This window comes from Siphateles boraxobius, unplaced genomic scaffold, assembly GCF_051911475.1.
Source record: "Siphateles boraxobius isolate OS27281-9 unplaced genomic scaffold, OSU_SipBor_1 22, whole genome shotgun sequence".
NCBI lineage: Eukaryota > Metazoa > Chordata > Actinopteri > Cypriniformes > Leuciscidae > Siphateles > Siphateles boraxobius.
The window spans coordinates 113,364-135,294 of NW_027508833.1; the positions used below are offsets into that span (position 1 = coordinate 113,364).

At 35.7% G+C, this 21,931-nt stretch overlaps 2 protein-coding genes across 4 annotated transcripts in view; one reads left to right on the top strand and one right to left on the bottom strand.

Annotated features, from left to right (window-relative positions):
• Positions 1–21,931, top strand: part of ppp1r14d (protein phosphatase 1 regulatory inhibitor subunit 14D) — a 166,436-nt gene that overhangs the window by 109,570 nt on the left and 34,935 nt on the right. The window lies entirely within an intron of this gene.
• spint1a (serine peptidase inhibitor, Kunitz type 1 a) lies at positions 799–21,537 on the bottom strand. 3 transcript variants are annotated; one of them, XM_077238281.1, is made up of 11 exons: positions 21,157–21,537; positions 19,830–20,239; positions 16,787–16,944; positions 16,483–16,624; positions 13,052–13,222; positions 12,287–12,328; positions 12,055–12,186; positions 10,716–10,766; positions 5,381–5,551; positions 2,872–2,931; positions 799–1,662 (listed from the first exon to the last, which is right to left on the bottom strand). In XM_077238281.1, the coding sequence occupies exons 2-11, from the start codon at positions 20,236–20,238 to the stop codon at positions 1,472–1,474; spliced, it is 1,527 nt and encodes a 508-aa protein (XP_077094396.1). In that variant the 5' UTR covers position 20,239; positions 21,157–21,537; the 3' UTR covers positions 799–1,471. The 3 variants fall into 3 exon arrangements, with proteins under 3 accessions (XP_077094396.1, XP_077094398.1, XP_077094397.1); XM_077238283.1 differs by having other exon boundaries at positions 19,830–20,256; positions 21,157–21,533; XM_077238282.1 differs by having other exon boundaries at positions 19,830–20,294; positions 21,157–21,347.

The following is a 21,931-nucleotide window of genomic DNA, read 5'->3' on the forward strand; positions in this document are numbered from 1 at the left end:
TTACGCTTTTATTTGTTTGTTTTTTTGTAAATTAATTAGCCATATTAGAACAAAACTTGAAATTGTAACATTAACCCATAAGATTGTAGGACTAATGTTGAGTCAATGGCGCCATCTGCAGGTCTGTAACTGTAACTTATTACTTATCCCTTTTACCTCAGTGGAGTAGTCGTGTCAAAAGTAGCCTACCGGTACTTTATACAAAGTAAATAATTAAATTGTCCAAATGTGACGATAGCAGTCTTTCTGCTCGGTTTTACTGAGTACAGAGACTTAATTAGATACACGCCGAACATGGGTTCCTGTTTGCAGCGCTGAGCACTGTAGCCAATCACAGATAAGTCAGTTGAGTACTGTAGCCAATCACAGAGAAGTCTGTTGAGCACTGAAGCCAATCACAGAGAAATCTGTTGAGCGCATGTGCGTTACAACAAATCAGAATTCCCGTCCGTTCAAAATTAAAAAATATTTGAAGGTTACATTTTAATGTAGCTATTATTTAAATTTATATTATTAATGTTAATAATTCGTTATTTAATTAACGTTTTTACTTTATAATAAATTAAATAGTTAAAATTAGTCTGTTTTAAAATTTCTTGCTTTGTTATTGCAATTGGTACTCTGAATTTAACCTTGTGAAAATAAAAAAAAGTTTTGAATAATAATGAAAATAAAGTGGTGTTGTAAGGGGCCCATCCCTTGGTTTTGTGCTACGCCCCTGGTTATATTATATCACCACCTCCTATTTCTAATACTTGAATGAGAAAAATGAGAAATAAATACACATCCACACACTCAGTCTGTACATAGTTTTATTGAGACTTTCCGAGATTAGCAGTTTAGACATCAGTATAGATAACGCATTAAAAAACCTATGTACAAATTTGGAATGTGGGGTAATGTGTAATAATGGTCATTTCCGCTTATTAAAAAAAAAAAACAATAAAAAAAGAACTTGAAAAGAAAAACAAATGTGGCTCATGGATACAAAAAACAAATAAAGAGCCATATCTTGGATCTCAAACATACTAAATATGTAACGAATTTCTATATAGCAATGCAAGGTTTATGATAAACCGTTGAGAGGCAGCATTTCTGTGAGACACATGGGGAAAAAAACAACTAATTGAACTAATCATATTGCAAACCTTAAAAAGTAAATGGCTCAAGAATGTTGATATATTTTGTGCGATCGTGGTTTGGATTTAAAAACTGGCTTTAGTATATGCTATTGCAACATAATCACCCCTGAGTGAAATCCAACAAGCTATTATATATAGCAAAAGACAAGTAAGAAATAAGACAAGTAAATCAATTTCATATTATTCTGAAAAGTCACTGGTAATAAAAGTTTTCAAACCAAATGCAAACAAACCGAACTCCCTTGCTGCACAGTTACCAGCATGTCTACTCAAAAACAAACAGCTTAATAATGAACGCATATACAAATTCATGTTTCACGTCACACAGTTCAGACGGGTTTGGTTGTGCTGTTGTAGACGAGTTTCTCCGAGTCCACGTAAGTGTGGACGTGTCCGCCGTTAACAGCCACTTGCTGACGTTTGTTCTGACGCTTCTTCCTTCCCTTCACAAGGCAACATGCAATAACAACCAGCAGGATGGCGATGGCGAAGCCCAGAACGACTGCTAATGCAATGGCAGCTGAAGACAGACGACAAGAGACATGTGTAAATCACGCACATCTGGATCAGCGGAGAATCAATGCATGCAAAACAATCCCTAAACTTTATGATTTAACGCCATATTGTGACCCTGGATGACAAAACCAGTCACATGGGTCATTTTTATGAAATTGAGATTTATACATCATATGAAAGCTGAATAAATAAGCTTTCCATTGATGTGTGGTTTGTTAGGATAGGACAATATTTGGTCGAGATACCACTATTTGAAAATCTGGAATCTGAGGGTGCAAAAAAATCGAAACATTGAGAAAATCGCCTTTAAAGTTGTGCATTTATGTTCGCGACTGTGCTGCATTCACTTACAAAAATAAATGTTTTATACATTTACGGTAGGAAATTTACAAAATATCTTCATGGAACATGATCTTTACTTAATATCCTAATGATTTTTGGCATAAAAGAAAAATTGATAATTTTGACCCATGCAATCATTCATGATAAACATGGCATGATGTTCTGCAGGAGAGACAGAAAACAGTCTGTGTTTCCCACAGGATTTTTGTGCTTCCTCTGGAGGGGGATGAAAATTTAGTGCATTATTGTTGGCTATTCCCACAAATGGACCCGTGCTACTTAAGACTGGTTTTGTGATCCAGGGTCACATATCAGCAGCAATGGCTATATTCGTGGCAATCAACAGTATTTCAGTTTAAAAAATAATTATGATTATGATCAATTCAATACAATTGTTTACAAATATTTAACAAATCAATATACAAAATCAGACATATATACCAATAGTAACAACAGTAATAATAACATTTACATAAAATCTTTCAATTTAATATTTGTCACAAATTCTAAAATGATTCCAGGAGAAACGTTTTTAAAAATGTCCATTCATATATTTTCTGAATAAAACCGTTGTCTAATATAATTTAAAAAAGGATATTCTATTAAAATATGTTTTTACACTCAGGAAATTCTTATATAAATCACAAACCGGTTTCCCTAAATATCTGCCTGTCTACAAGTTAACATTTTGTCCAAGAAAACACTGACATGCATGTAATGCAATATTGTTTTAGTGCAACAGATAGAACTTTTTACATTTAAACAATATATTATCTGAGACCGACACTGAGCAACATGATTCTCAATGTTCATCTTTTAAAGAAAAGCATGAATGTTATGCATTAATGCTGTACATTATGAACGGCGTTACCTGTATTGTTCTCGCCTTTGTGCTTCTCAAACTGTCCACGTGCGGCAAACACGTCAGATTCTGAAATAATAATATAAACATGGCATGATGTTCTGCAGGAGAGACAGAAAACAGTCTGTGTTTCCCACAGGATTTTTGTGCTTCCTCTGGAGGGGGATGAAAATTTAGTGCATTTGAAAGTTAAACTCATTAATCTGGTGCACTTTGAGAGTTTGAGCTCTAACCCATGTTTACTGGGCAAACTGAACACAGAAAAAAGTCAGTGAATTGATTTGCACCTGGACTTAAATAAGAGGGATTGATGAAATCAGCTGAAAAAGAAAGTCAGTTATTATATTCTGATAAAAGATGATAAAGACAAACATGTTTTTCTTTACAATAATATACTGAGTCCATTTTGATTCCACACTGTAAAAAAAATTCTCAACTTTAAAAATTAAGTGTTTTTGCTGCCTTTGGAATAAGAAATATTAAGTGACAACCTGGATATCTGAATCCGGGCGAAAAAAATAAAGACATTTGGGAAAAAATAAACCGGATTTCATAGGCCCCTACTATAATAGTGCATACATTGAGAAAAATGCTCCTCTCTAAATTCATTTTTGTAGCTGACTAATGACTTTTTGGACATTGAACTCTTTGGATCTATACGATTCACTTACAGTGCCTAGCATAAGTGAACACACCCATGCTAAAGTTGACTAAAAAGAGGAATAAAAAATCATCTTTTGGAAATTGATCTTAATGCCTTAATTTAAAAAATGAGGAAAAATCCAACCTTTAAGGACACCAATTTTCGTTGTGAATTAATAATGTATCATAAATATTAAAATATCCCACATCATCACATTGGCATGGTGTTATTTCAGTTAGGCTAATAGCTGGTATGATTTGCATTGAGAGATGATCTTATGGAAAGTTCCCCATGTCAATCTCTAGGTATGATGATGAAGGGAATGTGATGATGGGGGATATTTTAACTCCAAAGGCCAAGGGAACTTTATCAGGATGCATATTATCCTGGATCCATGAAATAACTGGCCTTTAAAAATAAAAATCTGCTGTCTCTATGGGAATTTAACATAGGGGTGTCATGACTTATGCACCCTGTATATTTAGGAAGAACATTTATTTATTTACGATACATTATTCATTCCCAAAGAAAATTGGTGTCCTTAAAGATTGTATTTTTCCTCATTTTTAAAATTAAGGCATTAAGATCAATTTCCAAAAGCGGATTTTTTATTCCTCTTTTTAGTCAACTTTAGCATGGGTGTGTTCACTTATGCTAGGCACTGTAAGTGACATTTTGATTCAAAATGGCGATTTTCTCAGAAAAGCAACTAGTTTGCAGGTATGAGAATAAATATTTGCTAGTAGGAAAGAATAACTGCTTAATTGTTTATTGTATTTATATTTGTATGCTGATTGTGCATGTTGTTTGCATTTAATTGTTATTAGAATATACGAAAAATCCTGCTATCTGTTGAGAAAGAAGAAGTTCACTGTAAACTGAGACGTTCTAAGACACGGTAAAACACCGGATCTGATCGCGTGAGCTTTGAAATGCGCAGTGCAAACAGACTATATACAGAACTTATTTTATTAAATCACAGTCTTTTGCGAACAAAGCCATATTGAGCTTTCGATTTGAGTTCATTTGACTTATACTTTGGCGCATAACAACGTTGGGACCTTTATTCGTTACGAGAAGTTTAAAATATTTTTGGTTAAAATCAAATCTACATCAGTCTTACATTTTCTCATTTATTAAAAACTTTATTTAAAAAAAATTTTTTTTTTATTTGTGACAAGCTATGAAAGGATAAAAAGAACATCTGGGAAATATTACTTTAAAAAATAGTTGCTTTGAAAGAGTTCTGGCTTTTACTGACAGTCTGAAACGAGATCATTGTGCAAGATCAAATGTGCAAACAACTATTTCATAAATAAGAGCAAATGATGAAATCAGCTGAAAAAGAAAGTCAGTTATTATATTCTGATGAAAGATTATAAAAACAAACATGTTTATCTTTACAATAATATGCACTGATGAATAATTCACAAGATTTTTTGGTTACACTTTATTTTAAGGTGTCATTGTTACAGTGTAATTAAATATTTAAGTACAGTATGATATTAATTAACTACATGTACTTACTATAGGGTTAGGATAGGATTAGGATTTGGTTGAGGGTTAATTGCATGTAATCAGGCATAATTTACTGTTATTACTATGGTAATTACATGTAACATGTTACAAGCACACTGTAAAATAAAGTGTTATCGATTTAAAAAAAAAAAAAAATGTTTCAACTTTAAAAATTAAGTGTTTGTGCTGCCTTTTAAATTTGAAGTTGTATTAATTGACAACTCGGATATTTGAGTTCTCAAGTTAAATGCGAGAAAGTTATTCTAACGCAAAATTTTAGGTTGTTACAATCATTTTTTTTACAGTGCATGTAGACTTTAAATACTGATTATATGGTGATAACAGAGTGAAACTCACCAGTCACTGAACTGCACAAATGGTCGCACTCCTCCTTCGTCTTGAAGCGGTTCAGATTCCCATCACACCCGCCGTAGTTAAAACGATTACAACTCCGTGTATATGGATTGTAGTACCAGTGGGTGGCGCTATCGCGACAGCTTCCCGTTACCGGCGGCTCCACGCAATGAGCTGAAAGAGTGGATGAATTGCTCGTTTTATTTCATGTTAAAGGTGCCATGTGTCAGAATTGAGTTAAAAATATACAAAAAATGAGTTACACGGATGAAAAGAATGAGAAGAAATAAGGTCGATGATGTCATTAAAAAAATGAAAAGTTATAGTGTTGCAGAGATATAAACCTGAATTAGCATGCTAAATTACTAGCACCGGCCCGACAGATGTCATAATACCAGTTTCGGCCATGGGAGGCGGTATGCGGGCAACACCAGCCAAACTGCAACACACGAATAAGTCGCATGGCTTGTGGGCGTATTTGAACCTGATGTCAATCGTTTCTTCGTGAGGAAAGTACACCCCACTACTACAGTTCAGTTCAGGGAAGAGAGCGGAGGAATGGCTGAAGCCCTTGGCAAGAGACCCTTACGACCACCACCACCACCACCCGCTGTAGGGGAAAAAAACGCGCTCGGAATCACAAATAAAAATCGGATAAAAAAAGGAGCAGAACCAGAGTTAACAATAACATTGGCACTGCTTTCCATCGTTGGAGACAACTAATGGAAATTAAAGAAGTGAGGTTTGACTCCGAACTTGCAACATTTCTTTTGGATTGGTAAGTAAGATGCTGTTAGTATTTCGCTAGAACTTTGTTTTATATGTTTGTTTAGTTTTTTCAGGAAGTTATAACATAGAAATGTATCGAAGGCTGTTCGATATAACTTCTAAAGTTAGCGATGGCTACATTGAAAGGTGTAATGAGAACTACGTGAGCTATATTCTCCACCAGTAAGCTGGTGTGTGGTGAGCGTTCTGGCGCAATATGGCTGCCGTCGCATCATCCAGGTGGATGCTGCACACTGGTGGTGGTTGAGGAGATTCCCCCTTCTATGTAAAGCGCTTTGAGTGCCGAGAAAAGCGCTATATAAATGTAATGAATTATTATTATTATTATATTATGTTTACTAAATTGCTTTCCTGAGGTAAATCTGACATATTTGTTCTCCAGCCATGTTATTGACCTCTGCACGCTGATTAAAAAAAATGATGGTCGGTATTATGTATGAAGAATACATTTTGGTAAGTTGTAGCATACTGTATCTTTCAACAGTGTTCGTGTGTTTTTACTATTAGCTAGTAGAGATGATCGGTTCACCCTGCACTAGGGATCTATCGTGTAACGTTAACATTTACAAGCGCCAAAACGGTATTTTTTGTTTGAATTGCGTAATAACATTGACAGAATCGGTGACGGTGAATTCGTGAGAGTTGGCAGCTCTGAATGGCGCTAGCTTGGTCAACAGCAGCGAATGCTGTCTGTCAAATGAATGTAGCCTAATTCAAACTAACAATAAAAATGTAATATGCACAAAACGAATATGAACATTCACTGGTGAAGGGGAGTACTTTGAAGATGTCATTTAAAAATCACTTGACATCAACCAACGTTCCTCTGGACTCAAAACGTCCTCTATTAGGAGTTGGCTCGGCTTGGGTTATGGCTCTAGGGTCGTTGTGAAGGTAGGGGCGGAGCATAGAGACTATGCCGTTTCTCGTTTGTTACTCTAGAGTAGATCAATTCACTTTCTGGAGGTAGACTGCCCCTATCTGGTATGAAATGTGGAGTATGCATTGATTTTTTTTGCGGATATTACACAAGGCACCTTTAAAGCTGAAGTGTGTGAATGAACGTTTGGACAGTTTGCATGCCGAATGCATGGATGTAAACTGGACATAATTAGGTTCCAACAACTAAAATGGACCGTTCGAAAGCACTTTAGAACACAAATGTGATTCCAGGGAATGGGCATCCACAGATTCAGGCTGAAATGAAGGTGACTCGCATCTGAGAAGAGCGCTGGTCAGATCCGGTTCAATAAACAATTCCTGTCACTGGGGATCAGGGCTTCGGCCAGCTGAATGTGGAGCTGTAACATGCCATGAAAACATGCTCTCATTTGTTGCAGTCAGCACTATGTAGTGGCTTTGAGCTGCAAACACTAAATGGGAAGTGAAAGGTGAGGTCACGGCTGACTGCGCAAGAACCAAACCAGAACCAGCCTATAATGATGAGTTACCATGGACGTTCAATTAAAAGTAGGAGATTCAAGAACAGTTGAGTTTGAGAAAACACATTTCAGCATGTGTTCATAAAGTGCCTTAACATTATTTTATAAGGAAGGTCTGTTGCTGCTAAAACAACTCGTGAAAACATATCATTATTAAACAAGTGTTTTTCTCCAATATACATTGGCCACGATTAACGGCACCCTTTAATTCAATACTTGTTGCCGAGATAACAGGTCTGATTGGTCTCCTATAATGCCTGATGAGTTTGGAGATCAGAGATCATTCCTCCAGATCCTTCAGATTCCCAGATCCATGTTGATTCGCTCTCCTCTTCAGTCTCCTACAGACTTCAGGTCAGGAACTGGGATGGTCATGGCAGAAGCTTCATTTTCAGTCCCATTTGTGTGTTGATTTTGGATCATTGTCCTGATGGAAGATCCAAGATTTCCAGCAGAGGCCGTCAGGTTTTGATTTTGTATCTGATGGTATTTGCTAGAATCCATGATGCCGTGAATCTGAAGAAGTCCAGGACCTCCAGCAGAAAAACAGGCCCACAACATTAAAGATCCAGCTGTGTATTTAACCGTATGTGGGGGACTTTTATCCCTGTTTGTACAAACACATCTGGAGAATTTGCTGCAAAAAAGCTCTTCTTTTAGTTTCATCCGACCACAGAATCCCGTTTGAAGCTCCAATCATGTCTGACAACTGAATATGCTGGAGCTTTTGGATGAGCGAGGAGGATTTTTCTTGAAATCCTCCCGAATAACATGTGCTGATGTAGAAGCTGTTTGATATATTTGAGGATTTCTGACCCCAAGACTCACAAAATCTGCAATTCTCCATCTGTGATCCTCAGCGAGTCTTTGTCCACTCAAACTCTCGCATTAAGACGATATATAGACACATGTTTTCTTCAGGCAGATTCAGAACATCTTTAGTTGATTGGAACTTCTTAATTATTGCCCTGATGGTGGAAACGGAGATTTTTCAATGCTTCAGCTGTTATTATTCTCTTTCTATTTTGTGAAGCTCGACAACCTTTTGGTCTTTGAAGTGCTTCAACGGACTGTGCACGATCGCAGCTGAGGAGGAGGGGCTTATCTCAAGAAACGATAGGTCATTTTCAAAAAAAGAAAATATATATACAGGGTCCGAAATTAACACGCGCCAAGCGCCAAATGCGGGTAGATTTTCCGTTTGGCGAGTAAATCTCAAAAGGCTATCCGCCCCCCTGGCGGGTGAATGTTCATACCAAAATAGTAATGTAATAAAATGTTTATTACAATTGCATTTTGTAATGTTATAAAATATCTAGCGTGATGGCTACGGACATGACGGAGTTGTTGTGTTTGCGGGATGGGAATTGAAAGTGACCTGGTGCACCTGAAGAACGAGCAGAGAGAGAGAGAGAGAGAGAGAGAGAGAGAGAGCCCTGGCCGCGCGCCCGCACTCTTTCTCTTCGAAACCAGGCGAAAGTATAAACAAGGCTTCACCGTCTCCTAATCGCTGTCTTGCTCTCTCTCCCTGGCACATATTCATCAAAATAAATCGACACGATGGTAAAGGTCGGAAGATCATAGTTTCATGTGGAGCATTCGGATATTTTTTTTCCTGAATTACCGCTGGGTGTGAACTGTGAATTGTGCTAAAATACCTTATCTTCTCTGAAGCGTTCCGCACATTCAGCTGACATAAACCACACTTTAAATAAACAAAAAAACCTATCCAGTGATTAAATGTTTTCTGTGTTGACACAAATCTTGAGGGATGTCCTAGCTGCCGGGATAATCACACAACGCGCACACATCCCATAATGACACGTCCAATTCGCAAACTAATGACTCACTCATATGAACCGATTCATTTTAATGAAGGGTTAAAAACAACTGATATTTCCAGTCCTTCAGTTACTGATCAGTCAGAGTAAATGGAGTAAAAAAATAGGCAGAGTAAAACTAAATATTTTTTTGAAATAATTATAATATATTATTATTGCATACTTTTTATTAAATATACAATTAATACATTTCATTTGTACAGAACTATTTTTATAGGCACCACCACAAAAATATTATTTTAATGTGTGTAAATTGTGTAATATGTGTGTGTAAATAAAAGTAAGAATGGAAAATAATAGACCAGAAATATAATGCCAAAAATGTTTAAATATAGCCATATGTGACACAAAAAGGCTGTTTATTATTTTGGCCGGTAAAAAATATGCTTGGCTGGTGGATTTTTTCATCTACCAGTCCCAGTGGCAGGTGAGCCAAAAAGTTAATTTCGGACCCTGTATATATATATATACTTTTTAACTACAATTGTTCGGATTGAGCTGATCAGCAACGCTCCGGGAACTACGTCATCACGTTGAAAGGTCATGCTCGATGTCGCCACCGGAAGTACCACCCCACTGTTTACAAATCGAGCATGACCTTTCAACGTGATGATGTAGTTCCCCGGAGCGTTGCAGATCAGCTCAATCCGAACAATTGTAGTTAAAAAGTATATATAATAAAATACAGATAATAAAATACAGATTATTTCTGTATTTTATCTTTTATTCTAAACTGTTTTAATTATTCTGATTTTTTTTGATTATTTTAATTTCTTCTATGTAAAGCACTTTGAATTACCATTGTGTATGAAATGTGCTATATAAATAAACTTGACTATATATATATTATATATATATATAAATAAAAAATTGTAATTTTTTTTATTGCCCTATCGTTTCGCGAGATAAGCCCCTCCTCCTCAGCTGCGATCGTGCACAGTCCGTTGAAGCACTTCAAAGACCTTTGAAACTGCATTGATTTGGACTTCAAAACGCTGGTTGTCATTGAAGTAAGAAAAATCCAGAAATGTTTTCCTCAAAAAACTTAATTCTCTTCCACCGAGGAAAGAAAGACGTGGATATCTTGGATGGCATTGGGGTGAGTAAATTATTAGGAAATTTTCATTTTGCGGTGAACTAATCCTTTAATGATGCACTAAAATGCAGTGATGAGTTTTCAAGATCAAAATTATCATCAATAAATATGTTAAAAAGATATATTTAAAGTTTGCGTACATTACAACAGGAAATGAAATATAAAATCACCTTTGGATGTGTCCACATTAATTTCCAGCAATCGATTGAACTTTTTTTCCCCTGAAAATAAAGAGAAGACAAAGTCCATTCAGTCACTAGGGCTGAACGATTAAACACAATTTACATGTAATCGCACTTAAATCGAGTTGGCTTATCGCGATTTTGAAATCGCAAAGGCTGCGATTATTCGTTATGCGCAGCTTGTCAGTGACGTACGGCTCTGTAAACACTGCTCTTCTGAAAGTCGCTTATAACCTGCATTTGAAAAAGCAACACGCGTCAAACATCTTTCCAAACATGAGACGCATTTATGAGCCTCTTGTCCAACAAAAGACAACATTTAATAACACGCTTTTACTGCAAACTCACTCCATCAGGACAGCTGAGCTCATCCTGCTGTGAGATGATGTAATTCTGACACAGAATAAGGGATATGTGTATATGTGTATGTGTGTGTACGTGTGTGTGTGTGTGAGACGCCCTCTGGTATTCAGACGGATATGTGTATGTGTGTGTTTGTCTGTGTGTGTGTAAAGCCCTCTGGTGTTCAGAGGGATATGTGTGTGTGTGTGTGTGTGTGACGCCCTCTGGCGTTCAGACTGACAAACTGCGCATAAAAATAATCAGCCTTTGCTAAATCGCATCCCGTTTCATTGCGATTAATTGAGCAGACAATTGTACACACATAAAACTGTTTTTGAAACTAATAAATGACGAGAACCTGATCTCAGTCTCCAATCAAAGTACATTTAAAGGGATAGTTCATAAAAAAAACTCCAATAAAAATATTAAGTACTTCTTTTCGATTTTACTTGAGTAAAAGTACAAAAGAACCTGATTTTAAATCTACTTAATTTTAAGAAGTAAAAAGTAGTGATTGATGAATGTTTATTTATTTTGAAATTTTCTACACTAGTTTTACATCATGTGTGAAGATTACAGCCAAATAACTAAAAATCATACAGGTATCAGTTAATGATGTCAGAATGTCAATTTTGCGTGAACTTTTACTTTAACTAACAAGGTACAGGTAATCATGCTATAATGTGATATACATAGTAAAAAATGATGTTCTTCCTCAGTATTTTGTCTTGTTTTCCAGTACCTAAACATTCTTAAATCAAGATATATTTACTGGAGAAGCAACAAGATTTAACTTGTTTTTAAGTTTATTTTTCTGACCCCACTGGCAGATATTTGTTTAGTTTTTAGCATAATCTCACTTAATATTGATATATTTTTCAGAAATAATTTTGCTTCTCAATTAAATGCATCTTGATACTGAGTAAGAAACTTTTCTTTTCAGTGTATATTCTGTTTTTATAATAATGATGATTGTGATCCTCACATTTGGCGCAATCGGCCTCGTCCGAACCGTCGCTGCACTGTGGCTCTCCGTCACATTCGAAATCTTTCCCGATGCAACATCTATTAGAACATGTGAAGTGATCTGGACCACAAGCCACGCCACACTGCTCAGCTGTGTGTGTTTGCAAGAGGTCAGAAGAGAGATTTTGCTTCATACATTTATAATAAAAATGAAAAGGCATACTGGCATTGAAAGAAATCAGCAAGATTACCATTATGGGTCGGACCAAATCTTCCAGATGGGTTGGGAGTAACTGCAATAATAAGAAAATATTTAATGTAAAATAAAGATATTTTGAAAAGCCACACTAAGTGATTTCATTTGACAACAAAAATGTCAAATAAAGTGTCATTTATTATAAAAAAAAAAAAACAGACTGCACAGACACACTTTACAAACAAAACATTTGAAATAAAGGTATGATCATGCACATTAATAAATGATTAATGTACTTTTGAATAAGCCATTGATGACACACAGCTGCTTTATTAGTTTTCACAGTTAGTGTAGAAAACTATTAAGCGATGCATGTTTTTCATGCAGTTTAATGGGTTAAGCCATCTGAAAAAAACAGATAAATTATTTAAACCATTACCTGTTCTAATTTGCAAAAACTAAAAAAACAATATATATATATTTTTTTTCTTTTTTCTTGGGAAACCCACAAGTAAATTATAAACCTATAAAAGTTAAGATAATAAAAACTTCTGTATTACATAACTATATTTATAGTATTATATGTTGGATTTGATTGTTTAAATAAATGAACACTTGTATACATTTTATGCACAATAAAAGTGATTTACATTCTACTTTAATTAGTAAATAATTTTGCAATTTGCCCTTACTATAATTTTTAATTATGCTATTATTACCATTTATGCCTGCACTCTGGACAGTGAAAATTAAAGTTTTATCTGTTGTAATTAATGGGCATCTGTTTGTAAACGTGGCCATATAAAAAAAGGAACAATACCTGAAACTTTGTCACAAGCGTTCTCGCATTCGTTGAGCGCCAGGTAGTTATTGCGGTTCGGTTTGCAGCCTCCAAACTTGAACTCCTCACATTTCTCAGTGGCGGCATTGTAGTGCCAGCGCCTAAAAGAGCCTCGGCACGGACCCTCCTTCTTCGGCACCAGACAGTGATCTGATCAGGGGAAAATCATACATTCATTTATTAATTCAAAATGTACAACAAATGATCAACATGCTGGTGACTTACACTGCCTGAACAGAATGACAGTCAATAAGCTGATTTCTAAAGGCCTGCAATGTCAAATAAAGAAAATTCTGTTTTAATTTATTTACTCTTATGTTGTTCCTGACAGAAAACGCCAAAGTATCATAACTTAGTCCATATGAAATTTGCAGGCGATATTCAAAGTCTTCTAGATCACATGTTTTGTGCCACTGGTTCTAGTGTCTGTCTGGTCAATAAAACATTTAAAAGTCAGAATTGCGAGTTATAAAGTTCGAACTGTGAGATATAAACTTGCAATTCTGAGAAAAAAGTCAGAATTGTGAGATAAAAACTTGTGAGAAAAGTCAGAATTGTGAGTTATAAAGTTTGAATTGCGAGATATAAAGTTCGAACTGTGAGATATAAACTTGCAATTCTGAGAAAAAAGTCAGAATTGTGAGATAAAAATTTGTGAGAAAAGTCAGAATTGTGAGTTATAAAGTTTGAATTGCGAGATATAAACTTACAATTGCGAGAAAAGTCAGATTTTTAAGCCACTAAATTAGGCCAAAACTAAACTAACTGGGGCAGTTGGGGCCTAATGGTTGGAGTCTGACTGGTAACCCGAAGGTTTGCGGGTTCAATTCTCAATTCCGGCAGTAAATGACCCACAATCGGCCCTCTCCGACTCCACAGGAAGCTCCGGCTGCTCCAGGTGTGTGTGTGTGTGTGTGCGTGTGTGTGCACTACTAAGGTGTGCGCACTAACTTGGAAGGGTTAAATGCAGAGGACACATTTCAAGTATGGGCTTGATACTTGGCCTTCACATTCACATCACTTTCCTTTTTTTTTTTAATTGCGAGTTATAAAAGTCTGAACTGCAAGATATGAAACCGCAATTGTGATAGAATAAGTAAAAAATATAATATAAACTCAATTGTGATAAAAAAAAAAGAGTCAGAACTATGAGATATAAACTTGCAATTCTGAGAAAAAAATCAGAATTGTGAGATAAAAACTCATAATTGTAAAAAAGATAGAATTGTGAGACATGCTATTGCAATCGCGAGTTATATAATCTGAATGTTGCAATATAAACGTGTAATTGCAAGAAAAAATTCCGAATTGTGAAATAATACATCACAATTGTGAGTTCTAAAGTCCAAATTTTGAGATGTAAACTCATAATTGTGGAAAAGACAGAATTGTGTGATATAAACTTATAATTGTGAGTTATAAAATCTGAACTGCGAGATGTATAAACTCACAATTCGGAGAAAAAAAGGCAATATTATGAGATATAAAGTCGCGATAAATTTATTTTTATTGTGTAGGAGAAAAAACTAAGAAAAAAAAAAACACTTCCATACTTTTTCTAACACACCATCATAAAAGTGCCGGTCATGTGGTCCTTCAGGAATTAAACTATCATACAATAAGCGTGTGTGTGTGTGTGTGTGAACACAAACTATGTGAAATATGAATGCTTACTCAAAGAGAGAACTGAAAGAACCACTTACACAAGTGGAAAATATGACAGCAGTTAAATACCAACTCTTTAATCTGGTACATTCAATAAGTGTGAACGGAAAACTTTTTAATAATTAATGAATTATAATTTACATGCATTACACGTTACACATTACATAGATACATTTATTCATGTTTCCTGCGCTTTGAAAACACTATAAATAGTGCAAATGCCACATTAATAATGTAAATATTTGTTCTGAATTCAAACTAATAGAATTAATGTCTATAATCATCTGAATTCAGGGTTTTAGATTTACATTTTTAGTCAAAGCCTCGTGAGGAAAGCTTCACAAACCCTCAATGACGAGAATGTTCTCATTCTCTGTGAAACTCCCACCGCAAAACCTGCCGCACCAGTTTCTGAAACACTCAAGAAAATGGACACACACAGCTCAAGTGGTTTCCTGTTTCTCCTGACGCTAGAAAACATCATGCAATCGATTACCAATCTACAACTTCAGAGCCATTTCCAGGATATATCATGAAATCGGTTGATTTTGACGGTTTAGACAAAGCAAAGATGAAATTACTCAACCTAGTCGAGCTGCTTTTAAAAGAAAGCACTGTTTGAGAAAACCAGACAAATCCTGGTAAATGGTTAATCCATGTTCTCCGGCAACTAATTAAAGTTACTTCAAAGCTTGCTGGACCAGAACTCATCATAGGTCAACAGAAATCAGATTGAATGACTGAGAAAAACTCTTCAGAGAACGTGATAGCAATGAACGCTTTCATTTTTATAGCAAGTGATGATGCATATGGAAATGAATATTAACTCTGACGGCCTTTAAGAACATCACACTTCATACAATATACAAAGCCAGCAATCTTCAACATATTAAACAAGATATCTGTTCAAATCTTTAAAAATTTAGAGTTTATCATTTTTAGTCTCGTTCAAAAATCTTGACTTCTGGCAACTTGTTTCATAACAAGTTTATATCTCATTATTCAGACTCTTTTCCTCACAATTGCAAGTTTATATCTCATTATTCGGACTCTTTTCCTCACAATTGCAAGTATATATCTCATAATTCAGACTTTATAACTCAATTGCAATGTTATATTTCACAATTCTGACTTTTTTCTTGCAATTGCGTGTTTATATCTCAAAATTCTGACTTTATAACTCACAATTGCAAAGTTATATCTCACAATTCTGACTTTTTTACTCACAATTACGAGTTTATATCTCAAAATTCGGATTTTGTAACTCAATTGCATGTTATATCTCACAATTACGAGTATATATATCAAAAATTGGACTTTAGAACTTAATTCTGGCTTTTTTCTTGCAATTATGTGAGTTTATAACTCCAAATTGCAATGTTACATAATTCTGACTTTTTCTTGCATTAACAAGTTTATAATTCCCGATTCAGACCTTATAGGTCACAATTGCAAGTTTATATCTCACAATTCAAAACATCATGAGCTATAGTCTAAACGGTGAGAAGTCACAATTGCCTTTTTTATCTCTTCATTCCCTGGCGGAAACAAGCTTCCATATAGATCTGTTTTAATTAGTGCTTTTTTTTCCAGAAATTAATTGTTCAGTGCATATAATGTTCATGCTAGACAGTTTGTATATTATCTTTGTTGATATATTCAGCAGAAAAATTCCACCCGCAGTTAAAAAGCAAATAAATATATGAAGTAAACACACAACTCCTGATGCGTTTTCATGTACTCACGGAGTGACTGTTCTGGCGTCAGGACCAAAACCGAGACCTCGGTCCAGCCCGTCTGTCCTGCGTTATCGGTCACCGTGAGTCTGAACTTATACTTCCCGGGAGAAAGATTGGAGACGGTCACGGCATCTTTAAAATGCCCTTTCTGACAAAAAAAATAAGAGATTGTACATGAATTAAATATCTAAATAAAAAACAAATACATTGGCAGAATTTAAAGGTGTCTAAAAAACTAATCTGATGCATTTTATTTTAGAAAATATTATTTCAATAATGAACTCTTAGTAATAAATAACAGCGTAGGCACCTTCATAACAGCCGAAGGGTCTCCAGACACCTGCACCCACTCATAATTCATGATTTCTTTATCGTCTTTGCTCTCAATGCCGTTCAACGTCACATCTTCATGCGGCTGAACGACTCTGTCCTGCCCGGACATTGCAACCGGAGGTTTGTCATCCACGTCTGCAAGAGATCAAAACACTGCTGCCATAAAAAACATTACGCAACATGAAACAACAAACACGGGAACCGCATAAGATGCCAAGAATGATAGCGAGAACGCAAGTTTGATCTTGTATACTGAAGATCAGCCGATAGAGAATTAATAAAGTGTGATTTAAGTCTCAGACATGCAGAGGAAATGAAAGTTTGAGACTAAAAGTAAAAGATATTGATACTAAATTAGATGCAATTCTATACGGTTGAACCAGGGGCGCAGGAACACAACAGCAATCATTATCATCAGTCGATTTCTCTATATGCTGCTGTTAGGGATGCTCCGATTGATCGGACGCCGATCATGATCGGCCGATATTGGCTAAAAATAGATTGATCGGCGAATCCCAAAAGCGCCGATCAAAAAAGCCGATCATGTGACGTAAATTACTCGCGCGACTTTTTCCCACCTGCATGCGTGGCGCACGGGCACACGACAGCAGAGTGGAGCTTGGCAGTGGCAACATGAGTTCTCCTTCACCGGAACGAATAGGGAGTCTCCCAACGGATTGAAGCGCGCGTCCGAGTGAAGACCGTGCACCGCGCGAGCCACAACAGAACGCGGTATCTGCGCCACTGATCGATGCGGCAACGAGCACTTTGATCACTTGATAAATAAAAACATTTCAGTGCTAGATCGCCTCTTATTTAACTAATGAACAAAATGAATGCTCTGAGTTAACTGGAGATGTTTTTATTTATTTGTATTGGTACATTCAAAAGTGATGTTTTAAAAGTGTTGGTGGTATTTTTTTTTTTTTTATCTGACGTAGTTGGTTCCTCAACTACATCAGATTCAGATTCAGATAATTTTATTTAATGCCATGTCAGCATTCAAAACTATTTTCATTGCAAAAATTCAATTATAAAAATATCATATAAATACAATAAAACAAAACAAATATAAACAAGAAGTCATTTTATACAATATATATTTTTTAAAATCCAAAACGTTTTCAGGCATAATCTCATTAAATATGTCCTTTAATGAAGTAACTTCATAAAAGAGCATTCTGCTCAACTACATCAGACGTTCATAATAATAACAGAAAAAAACTTGCCATAGTTTTGTCCTTTTATCAGTAGCCAGTTTTGGTGTAACAAGTTGTAGATTTTGTTGCCAATTAGTAAATGTAGTGGGTGTATTAAGAGGCTACAATTTCCAAATATGCCTAAGTGTAACTTGATCCCCTCCCATTAGGCTGATCTGATGTGTGTTGGTCTGCCTGACCCCTCTTTGTTTGGAATAATTTAATGTTACTCTGCCTTATTTGGGAAAGCTGGCCTACAGTAGCCTTAAGACATCTCATTTTCTAAATACAATTAAATAAACATTTCGACAAATGGTGCAAACTCTGCTAGTTATAGATAAAATATTCCCATTCCTCTGCCATTCTGTGATCGGCAGTGATCGGCAATCGGCAGATCATGATTTTGGTGATCGGTAATCGGCCCCAAAAATGCTGATCGGAGCATCTCTAGCTGCTGTACTCCAAAAACATGACAAAATAAGTGTGCATGGGGTGGGCGATATACCGGTATACACGATAAACCGGAAGAAATCGGTCAACCGGTGGAGATTTGGGTCTATCATCTCTCACGGTTACACTGGCGTGGCGTTTCCGTTCTGTGCCGTCTCGAAAGCTTATCGCTTGAATGCATTTTAAGCCTTAATTTTAAACCGTTCAAGCACAGTAATCAGAGAAAAAGGACTCATTTTGGTATACGCGTGCACTGTCTAAAAGGCACGCAAATAAAGCCGCTGCTCATACAGCGTTTATCCTCATAAACACAATCGTTTATGTCTTAAAATGGACGTAAATGTTTGAGAAAGAAAGCGCATGTGTATCAGTATATTAGATCAGTGCATTCACTCTTAAAGTGACAGTAGCCTAATAAACCTGCTTTTTTCTATTGTAGTTTGTTATTTCTAGTGCTTAAAGTTTTTCATGTAGGTCTATTGTTCTGTCTTTGTTCTATTGTATTTTTTTGTCCTATTGCTTGTAATTATTTTCTTTGCTCCTATTTTAACACTGACTGTTTATACTTGTCTTTAGTGAGATTGTGTTTTTTGTTTTGTTTTTTACTTAGTTAGGTTAGTATTAGTTTATGTGATTTTGAAATTGATAATGAGATTTATGAAATTTAAATAAAAATTTTATATCAAAAAATGTCTTGGAACAATAAGTGTTTTTATATCGTGAGATATATCGTTGTCAAGAAATACAATTATTCATATTGTGATATAAGATTTGTCATATAAGTGTAAATTTAATTTACAGTCTTTCTCTACCAGAAAAACAGCAAAACTATTGATCTTGCACTCCTCTGTGAATCATATCAGATGGCTGTGATGTAAACTAAACACTATTAGCTATTTCAAGGCAATTTTAAGGATGCAATTTTTAGTATGTCTTGCCAGTCAACACAGACAACTGAACTTAATTTGGTCCTCAATATGACTGTTATCAAATAATTCCTACGCCCCTGGTTATTACAACCGGCTAAAATATGAAACAATGACACACTTCAGAGGATCTCAGCAGGTCTGGACATGCATGAGTATTACAAAGAGTAGGTTTTAAAACATACACTACATACAAAAATCCTGAATATACTAATTTATTACTGAGCTGTAAAAAAAACACGAGATATATACAAGAGATTTCTAGACGCGTCTAAGATGATTTTGCTTACCTGGCACCTTTTGCTCAATGTAATCTTTAAAAATTAATTAAAAAAACAGGTGTCAACTACATGCAGGAATCCAGTATTTACTAATTTATAACTGTACTGTAAAATAAACTGTCTTCTTAACATCTCCACATACTTGTAAGACGATTTCCTCTTACCTGAATCCTTTTGCTCGAGGTAATCTTTAAAAACAGACTTCGAAAGGTAGTTACTGAAGCCCTTCTTCCTCACAAAGCGACAGACTTTCGTCTGTCTGTACAGACAGTTGAAGATGAAGCACGAGGTGATGGTTTTGGGATCTCGTCCGTTCTCCATCAGAGCCAGATTGCAGTTTGGATCATTACAGCACGCCCGAACACACTCTTCCGGCCGAGTCACTTGAGGAGAACTCAGGAACGTGGCTCCTTCCTTCACAGATTCATCCGTGTTCAACACGAAATCCTCTTTGCCATTACTGAATCTTTCCATACAGGGTTTCACTTCATCCTGAGCCTCTGATGGAGAAACATGGAGAAAGATGTGCAGAACCACCGCGGCCCAGAAGAACCAGAGCCGAGCCGGAGTCATTCTCCAAAAGAAGAAAACCTACAGTCAAACCCCTTTATAAATGATTCAAAACCAATCTGAACAGAAAGAGAAAACTATAAACGTTAAAATTTCCAAAAATTAATATTATATATAGCTAGTTGAATGACTAAATCCATAAAGAATCAATAAGGATTCATTCTCCAAAAGAAAACCTCCAGTAAAATCCCAATATAAATGATTCAAAACCAATCTGAGCAGAAAGAGAAAACTTTAAACATTAAAACTTCCAAATAATATTATTATTATATATAGCTAGTAGAATGACTGCATACATAAAGAATCAAGAGTCATTCTCCAAATTAAAAGAACAAACCTCCAATAAAATCCCTTTATAAATGATTAAAGATTCATCTGAAAAAAGACTAAATCCATAAAGAATCAACGAGTCATTCTCCAATAAAGAACAGAACCTCTAATAAAATATATAAAACCATATAAAAAGAGTCATTCTCCTCTGGACAATAACAACTCTCCAGTATCTTTACACACACGGTGAATTTAGGTAAACTTGGCAAATGTTATGACATTGAGATGACCCGATTTACCCAAACACAACCCATATGACTCCAGATCAATGTGAGAAGATTACAAACCGTATTAATATACAGTACAATACATTCTCATAAACATCTGACTAAGTCTAGAAAGGCTTTAAACACGCCATTAATCAGACACAATCTCCTAAAAAAAGTGAAAACTACAGCCTATCGATACCTTAAAACACTCACAATACTTATATGAAACAATCGCGAATATTTACCACCAAAGTTATGTTGAATATATCTGGTTTAATGAAACATAAACATCACAGGCCGCCTGAGGGAAAACGCAGCAGATACTTGTGTTTTTGTGCTCGTCAGTTAAACATTTTAAACATTAAACATATCAACTTCTTACCTATTAAACAGCACTATAAGAGTTTGTCTCCTCCAAACACGGTGTAACTCCTCGTCGGCCAGATATAAAAGCGTCGTTTAAACCAGAGTTTCGGTAGAAATGTGTCGTTGATTCCAAGTAACACTGCGGCAGATCCGGAGCTTCAGGTGTGTCCGATACCGAGATACCTGCGCGAGCAGGAAGTGATGACGTCACGCCCACGCACTCAGACTCCGCCCCCTCGCTGCATTATTCAGTTATGTTTGCTCGGGGAAATATTTATCTACTGTTCTTGTCAGGTTTCTAATGTCTGACTGTTGCCTAACTGCATCACTAACCCGCAGACTATAACACATGATGTCTGTGGATACTGTGCGTGTCTATCACTTCTCCTTAATGTGTGATGGGGTTGTTTTGACATGCAATAATAATGTTTTTTTTTGTTTGTTTGGTTTTTTTTAAATAAAAAAACGATTTTTTTTCAAAAGAAAGCTCACTTCTGTTATAAAGTGTCTATTAAAGTGCAATGAAAAGTTTTATTTCCCTTTTCAGATGCATCATTCACCACAAACCTCGAAAAGGACCTTTTGAAGTGCTATTCATGTCGAGTTTCATGTTCGTGATCTTTCTGATAAATCTAGCTTCAAAGCCACAGCGACTCTCGATGCATTTGCTCATTTGTAGTTCTCCAGTTTAACTTAACTAGACTATATCGTCTGCTTTTCAGTCGATTCACATTGATTTATTTTAATAAGAAGCACTTTAAAGTGCTATGTGTCTGAATGGACAGATTTTT